General features: G+C 37.8%; 1 protein-coding gene across 1 annotated transcript; it reads right to left on the reverse strand.

The window, feature by feature from the left end:
- Positions 1 to 456: 456 nt before the first annotated feature.
- On the reverse strand, positions 457 to 7,763 carry LOC104502040 (probable phospholipid-transporting ATPase IH). Its single transcript, XM_010145948.1, has 2 exons — positions 7,629 to 7,763; positions 457 to 963 (listed from the first exon to the last, which is right to left on the reverse strand). The coding sequence occupies exons 1-2, from the start codon at positions 7,755 to 7,757 to the stop codon at positions 706 to 708; spliced, it is 387 nt and encodes a 128-aa protein (XP_010144250.1). The 5' UTR covers positions 7,758 to 7,763; the 3' UTR covers positions 457 to 705.
- Positions 7,764 to 8,641: the final 878 nt, after the last annotated feature.

Genomic DNA, 8,641 nt, shown 5'->3' on the forward strand with positions numbered 1-8,641 from the left:
GTTTTGAGTAGGTACCAACTGATGACATATTGACCTATTTAACAGCCAACTTCACTTCATACGGTGTTGTATATACTCTAGACAAGGATTGTTTTGCCTATCTTTCTACGGTGGGAAAACTAATTGAAAACCAGACAGAGCCCTGATTTGGCCACTTACAAGGAAGTGAACATTAGAGAGTGTTTCTTGAAAGCAGATTTGCACAGAGGAAACACCAGTTTGTTCTACAGAAAGAGCAAAAAAAAGAAAAAGGACAGGAAAATCAGAAACAGCATTTGTTAAATATGCTTTAGGAGACTTTCATTGGAGATAACTGAGGTCATTGCTTCTGGCTGCGAATTACAACTGTTGATCTCAAAATGTAGGTCACTGACTGAAATACACTTCAAGTAACAAAGAAAATTACTAAAGAGGACAGAAGCAGTAAATGCACAAGTCTTGACACAGGATGAAGAGAATTTTTAGTGCTACCAGTCTCACAGTACCAGACTGTGCAGATTGTTCATTGCTCCAGTAGTTCAAAACATAAAAAGAGGCCTGTTGGCCTGGAAGGGTTCATACTTCTAGCTCTTGATCCTATTTGTCTGAACACTACCTCAGACGGCAAAAGCCACGTATAGTTTAATATATTTCTGTGACATGTGTGTTTCCTGAAAAAAGAAATAAACAAAAATACAGTTTTTAAAGGCTTGACTTGGTGTTCTGTCATACAGACGTTTCCAAACCTGACCCACTGTAGTGGTAGCCCGCACTGGAGCGGCAATGCTTATTTGAATAGCCAAAGACCGATGGAAGTACTGAATAATCAACGCCTCTCCAGTGCGTAAACATCATTTTTTTAGAATGAGAAGTAGACCTTCTTGGTGGGGAACTGCTGCAGTCACTGCTCCTGTATCTTGGGCTTTTCAGACAGGCAAGAGGCGTGAATTCTGAGATGTGCTCCTGACAGTGCCTTGATGCATTCTGTTAATGGGAAAAAAACCAAATACACAGTTAACAGATGATTATGGAGCTAAAACTCTACAACTGCGTTCTTTTGTAGGGCCATTGTGCCCTTGGTATAATGTGCCCTTTCACTAGATCACCACTCTGGCTACTTGTTTCATGCTGTACCCCTCATGCTGTTGAACAATCAACCACTTCCAACATTAGTTTTACATTAAGACTTACAGAACCAGGCATAATTTTACACATCATCTCTAAACCTGATAATGGGCTCTTTAGGGAACAGATGAAGACACAGAAGAAAGCTTCCAAGCTGAATTGTTTTAAATCTGGTTTATATTTCATTTTGCAATCTCTCCTGGTACATCATCTTATTTCTGAACTTCTTTAGTCAGGAATTCTTATGGGTAATTTTAAGACAGAACAGATTCAAGTACTTTGTCCTGTACTTCCAGAGAATACTTTACTGTTTTGTGCTAATAGATGAAAGCTCCAGACGGTTAATGCTCTTGCTTTGCGCTTCTAAGCAGTATCTGATTTTGGACTTGCTTAGGTTACATGTAGGATCTATGCAGGGAATTTATACTACACATAACAATACTGACTTGGTCTAATTGTCCATTAGAATTCATCTCTACCACATAATCACTCCACACTCTGGCAGAATTAGCACTTCCACTCCAGAAATATTCAGGAGTACAGTAACACCACAGCTGCACAAGGCCAAGACCTTGAAACACGTGCACAAACTCAAAATTATCACAGAGCTTTCCTCAGTGAGTTTATCTAATTATTCTCACTAAATGTACATATAATTTCCAGGTATAGAAGTATGGAGATTATGTGACAGGATTCAAGATATAAATGCATTGTTAGCATGATTCAAATCAATGTTATCAATCACTCTCTCCATGAATGCCATATAAGCCGGTTAATCCTCTATTCTTAATCATCCTCTTCCTCCTTCCCTGTTAATAACAACACAGTAGCAAAAGGGACAAAATCACAAAATAAATATTAATGATGTAGCTTACAGAAGTTTGACTGAGATTTAATATTACACTTCTAAGGCCAATCACAAGCTTGAAACTACTCTTGCATAACCATGAGCAATCAGAAAGCTCTCTTACAGCAGTTACTCTTGGAAAAGTCAGCAAACTACACAAAACTGCTCACCAACCATGAGGTGTGAATTCTTTTAAACTCACATATAGACCAAATACCAACACTGATACAGAAAAATGTAGATAATCAGGTACCAGATTAGCAGATTTTGTTTTGGAAATGTCAGAGGGAGTAGTCATACACTGCATGGTAACACTTTTCCCTATTCTCCCAGCTAGAAAGTGAAGCATTTTAGTTATTACATGTATTTCTAAAAATAAAATCATGTTTTTTCTACACATGGCTCCAAGGCAAGTGCTATGCCTGAAGCTACTCAAGAAAGCTGGGGTTTATTACTACTACTACTATTACTCGTCTAGCAGTCACTAAAAGTAAATCAAAAGCACTCATCAAACACCTTGAAGCTCTACGCTCCACCCTAGCATGTTATGTTGCCTTTTTCCTTTTCACATATTGGTACTTTACTTAATTCCTCATGTGCTGCTTTTGGGATCAGGAGAGCTTGAAGGGACTGCAGCAGACAGCATCCAGGTAGGAATGTATCTGGGTAAAGAGCACACCTGGCCACTGATTACACAAAGGAGTGTAGGCATGGCAAGGAGATGAGGTAAAGCAGCATACTTCATTCTGCTGCCCTAGCGTTTGGAGGATTTAGGAGCTCACCACTCAATGCTGCTGTCTTGGGTATTTGGCAAGGCTACCACGCTTCTCTCTGGATCCCAGGCAGCAATGCAGCACTGCACTGGTCTGTACAGAACACACTGCTATGGTAGATTCTGGCAGGTATACAGCCCCCTGACCCAAGGTCCTATTCACAAGTAACTCACTTCCTTTTGTACAGTTATCCTCCTGCTTGACTGTCTGTATTTGGTCTATAAATGTATGTATTCAAGAGCATGAGAGATTATGGATAACTGCTTGTGTGACAATTACTTCTGACCTTATATATTCTACACCATAGTGCAATGTGAGCACGCTCTGCAGTAATGACTGCAATTGTTACGGAAGAAATGTCACACAACACCTCTACATAACACAGTGTATTTATAGGACTTTAATACGGGTGTATTGATTCATTGTTTTGCCTTACATGAGAAAGTGTCTGAATCAAAAAGATCTTACCTGTGGCATGGAACATCTCTTGCAAAAACTAGTCTTTCCAAGTAAAACATAATGATTTTGATTCAATATTGATAAAGTACATCAAAAACTCTGGAGGAAACAGTTGATTTGTAAATAGCAGAGTTCATCATAGAAATTAATCCAAACTGGCAACACGTACAGTACTGTTACCTAGCTTTGATCTAATTATGGCTCGGAAGCTGAAAGAATTCCTTCAAGAAGTGGCCCATCGCTGTTCGCCAGTGCATTTAGGACTGTTTTATGTCTCATACTCTTCTGCAAGGATGAGGAAAAACAGTGAGACTCTTGCTGAATACAAGAGGGAAATGTGAATGAATTGTACCATTTGGTACAAATATAACCATTGTAGCAAAGTCCTGTAAAAGTGATGGGTTTTCTGATAGATGTAAAAAGGAAAGGTTTCTATTCCTTAATCCTGAGGTTAACCCTTTGAATGCTTTTCATTCAGTTTCAAACTCAGCTAAAAATACGTAATTGCTCTCAAAAGCACCATGACTAAGTATCGTGGGCTCTGTGTCCTGCCCCTCTGACAATAACCTGTACTGAATGGGAGAAGTCCCTTCGATATGATGAGGCCAAACTGATTCCAAATTAAGAAGCAGACGTCCTGCTTCACACTACTCCCCAGAACAGCTGGTACACTGAAGGGAGCACTACACGTTGGGGTGCTGGGGCCAATGCTAACAAAGGCTGACTTACAGCTTAGTCACTATACCACAGAGAGAGAGCAGGGGTATTACCAAGGTAACTTCCTCCATGGAATTAAAATACTGCAACAGCAAGATACATTTCTTTGTTTTCCATGGAAGAGGAGCCCAACACAGGACAAAGGCAACAGTTTGATAGTGACCAGTTTTCCAAGGGCCCTATGCAGTTGTTCAAAGCAGCTAAGCCCATTGAGGAACAGAAGAATGATGAATGCCCAGACAGGCTTCCCCAGGCAAAAGCACCATTTTGGCTTTCCCCAAGCGCAGCAAAGGGTAGAGATTTCATAATGAGGCTGATGGCCCAATCTTACAACTGAAGTGAAAGTTAAGTAAAAAAATCAGCCAGAAGTGCAGAAAAAAAGAAAAATATTTTTTAAAAAGGGGTGAAAGCACAGAAGTTATTTACTGCTCAGAATCAAAACACCTGGTATTTCAGCTACAAAATATTTGGGATTGCTGAAATGCTATCAAATGAAGTGACAATTATAAAAATGAAAAGAGGATATATTTAAGTGAATTTTTATTTTCCCTAATAGTGGTTCTAGGCTTCTGCTATTAATGAAAGAATAAAGAAAAAAGAAATATTATGAATTAATATTAGATCAGATATATTAAAAAATACCCTAATGCTTTTTAAAAATAAAGGCTGAAAGAAACCTCACAGCTGCACAATTTCCAGGTAATGCACAAAATTCAGCTTGTGTCTTTGAGCCAAAGAATCACTGGGACATACACAAGACATGAGCAGATATTTAATTTGACTGAAATTACCAAAGGACAACAGATTCCTCCAAAGCTTTTGGAAAATTCATGTTTTAGCCCAAGAAAGACAACAGTTCATACGTGTGTATGTGTGTGTACATATATATATAAATATACATACACTTCTTTGTACATGTATGTCTGTGTATACGCACAAACATACGTATGTGTATGTGCGTATACGTATCACAGAACAGCTGTCTCAAAAAAACCCCCAGAACTAGATCTGGAATGTTTAAAAACCTGTGAGTGATAACAATGCTAAACAATCACCCACCACACACTGGAGTGACTCAAATAATTGAAAAATTTGGCAGCATAAGAGTTGCTTCAAAGGCTTTATGTGATCTTATTGCCTGAGGAGAACAAATTTAGTCACCTGGGAGGTGGCTGCTAGTCCTATATTAATCTTTTAAACTTTTCCAGAAGCCCTTTAGTTACAAGGAGATAAAGCTTACAGCAATGCAGTAAGTTTAAGAATAATTGGTAAAAGCTCAGTTCAAACCAATCCTGAGGCGCTGAAAAGCCAATTTTAGCCAGAATTTTCAATAGTGGAAAATACTTTGTGTATTTTCCCTGTGACTTACATAGTTACAGTCATTTTTATTGACTGTACCTTTTTGAAGGGGTAGAGAAAGAGGAAACATTTTTTACCTCAACCAGTTAAGAAATAAAGATATAAAATCTGCAATGGAAACCAACAGTCTCCTTTTGACTTAATATTAGGAGTTTTCTTGCAGACTGTAGGAAAGCCAAGAATTACTAGCATTTCTTCTACTTTTACATTAAATTAAATGTCATACTTCTGGATTTTGAGCCGTTTCTTTCTAGAAAGAGCAGAGAGTTTCATAAAATGGAATACAAAGAGAGCTCAGTTTCACAATGCATGCTGAAATAACTTATTAATAAAAAAGTTGGATTTTCTTCTATCACAGCACAGCAGATATATTAATATATTCCAAAGACTGCTTAAATGGCTTCCAGTACTACATTTTCTGTATTATGCTAGTAACATCAGCATCATCAGAATTATCACTTCTTTGTGTGGCAACTATTCCACTTACTCAGGTACAAGGCAAATATGACATATATTCATCTACAGATAGACCAATGATTACAATGAGGATCTGATAGTCCTAGATTATTGAGGCAGAAACACCATGTAAAATTCAGTAACAACACTGACAAAAATGAGTGATGGATTGTGAGAACGATTCACAGAATCTTTGAGATAAACAAAGAAGGAAAAAACTACTAAAAAGTATTCTTCTTCAAAATATAGTTGACATGAATCAGAAATGGAGGTAATGAGTATGGTAAATAACTTCTGATGATAACTTTTTACTGTCCTTTGAATGAAATGGTCAAGCATGCAGAAAGGCAGAAAAAAGTCACCTTTTGTTCCATTAGAAACTTAGACCGCTTGAAGTCTGAGAAAGCATAAAGATGGTGGACTGCTCAACAGAAAGGCACTGATGTTTAGTCTGATTTCCCCAGAAGATTGTAGGAAGTAACCGTGCACATCATTTATGTTTAAAGCAAGGTAGCAGTTATTTAGACAAAGTAGATTGGAAGACAGGAAGAAACAAAGAGAGGGAAGAAGAAACACAAGGGATATATCTGGTTAATAGTCAAAGATTTTCTACTAAATATTAAAAAATTACTGTTGCCAATGTTATGCCCAAGACTGGTTTACATTTGATTCATTTTCCAGCACTAACATTCAGTGTCTGTAAGAAATGAGGTAATACCTTTGTTTGGGGCTTTTGTTTGCTAGTTTATTTCTTTACATTAACCCACCCACATTCTCTTTTTCAACTTTTATATTAAGCATACAGAACCTATACTGAGATCAACTTCTATAGAAGGATGCTAAATGCTGACCAGCCCAGAAATGCTTTTCTGCTATTCTTTATTCTTTCCTGTCCCCCTGAAGCGGGGCATTTTCACAACTGTACATTCAAGGAATACAAAACAATATCAGGGGGGTTTACTTTACAGATATGAGAGAAGAATTTATTACCTTTGCCAAATGGGAATTTTTACTTTCCTGGCAAGTAAATTTCCTTTGTTCCTCTCCTCCTAATGCCTGATATCTTTGCAAATAAACATTAAAATGCTAACTGCTAAACACATAGGCACTGGTAACTCATTTTAATCTAACAGTGGTGATTGACGGGCTGAAAAGGCAAGGGCAATAACATCAAGTTTCAGGTTCAAAATCTCTACTGTCCTTCACTTTCTACCATGTATAATATAGTTTGTAATTAAAAAATACAGCTAAGTTTTCTATTAAGATTGATTTATTGGCCCCAGAGAACCTGACTTGCCTTTTAACCTCATCAGAGCAAGCCTTCATTTACACAAGTTTCTCCTTTTGGTCTTATCAGAAGAAAGGCGACTACAGATTTTAAAACACTCTTCCCATTGGCACAGCAAGATAGATTTATGTAGAGAAAATGCATCAAAATGGGCAAAATGTAAGTTGAAATATAAAAGAGGAAAGAATTATTAATAGAGTAAGTTTTAATACATGTAGTTTTGTAAGAGGCACAGAATCAGTACAAAATAGTTTGCTAAGGACAGATCATGCAATATGAATGTTGGCATGAATTTACTACATATTCCTTACCAACACTCTATGTTCATCATGTTTATTTTAAGTGTATAAATTCTAAACATATACAGTAATAAACACTCAGGCAGTTGTAGAGTTCTGGTCGCTGGTAGGGAAGCACAGGGGTTGCCCCAGGATTCAGGTAAATATCACCATGTAATTAACAGGCAGCTTCTTTCACTGAACTGCTCAGAAATGGCTGGTATACAACTAGTGATATACTCCATACGTGGGAAACTCATGTTCTAATTTTGTCTCTAAGCTTGAGACAGGTCTAATTATTAGAAACTTATGATACGAAAACTAATTCCACAATGAAAAGTAGTTACCTGGATTCTTTCTGTTGCTGTAGGCCACAACTGTCTGCACAAGACCTTCTTGAGAACATCTGGAAGAAGGCTGACCGTTATGAGCAGAATTATAGCCAGCCATGCAGGACCACTAGACAGCATTTGCATGAACACGTAATACATCCTCTGATAATTGAGAAAAGGCCTAGCAGAAAAAAGAGATATTACACTTCAATACACAAAAGAAAGACCGAAAATACTAAATTAAAAAATTAAGACACTGATGAAATAATGCACGTTCAACTTCCGTATTTGTCTAAGTTCATCCATCCCAGTTTTCTCAAAAGGATATCTAAACATTCACTAACCAGAGAGAACTACCTTATTCTGGTTTCCCAGGCTCTAGGAAATACCATGCTGCCCTCTGTCCCAAGCTACCTCTCCCTTGCAAAGACAAACTAAGTTACACTCTTACCCTCTTTATGCTCTGCCACCTACTCCTTATCTTGCCCCAGATATTTTTCACCTTCCTTCTTGGTGTCCCACCTATATTACTTTCTCCTCTTTCCTGTCACTCACTCCTTTGTAACGTATACTCAAAGTAAGGCTCATGGAGCACACCTTTCTTCATAACCCTCAAGCTCCCCTAAGCTTCTCTGGCGGTTTCATGTTATGTTTCCTAACCTATTCACCACAGTTTTATCTGCTCCCACTTTCATTGCCTTCACTTCTATGTTTCCTTGTATCTCCACAGCAGTTGTGTCATCATTAAAATGTCATTGCTGTATGGTAATGGGGACTAGAGCCTATGCTTACTGAGAGCAAAGATCAACACTGCAGTGTAAAGCCCTCGTACAGTAGGGCAGTTTCCTTCTAGTTTCCAAAATCAGATAGAAATCTTTGCATTCTGAAAAGGTAATAAAGTATAAATACATTGCTGCATGTAAAAAGTCACATCTCTAATACTCAAAAAATACCACTGGCTGGAAAACATTATCCGAGAAAATGATACTTCTGCAAACTGTTTTCATTCTGATGCTGAACAAAACAGA

The sequence above is a fragment of the Buceros rhinoceros genome, unplaced genomic scaffold (assembly GCF_000710305.1).
Source record: "Buceros rhinoceros silvestris isolate BGI_N320 unplaced genomic scaffold, ASM71030v1 scaffold38171, whole genome shotgun sequence".
Lineage (NCBI taxonomy): Eukaryota > Metazoa > Chordata > Aves > Bucerotiformes > Bucerotidae > Buceros > Buceros rhinoceros.

Bases quoted from the DNA above. Each gene is read 5' to 3' on its own strand.
- LOC104502040 (XM_010145948.1), bottom strand. From the start codon at position 7,757: ATGCAAATGCTGTCTAGTGGTCCTGCATGGCTGGCTATAATTCTGCTC. The intron at 964-7,628 runs GTAACTACTTTT...TCCCATTAACAG, and splicing joins CAGCAACAGAAAGAATCCAG to AATGCATCAAGGCACTGTCA.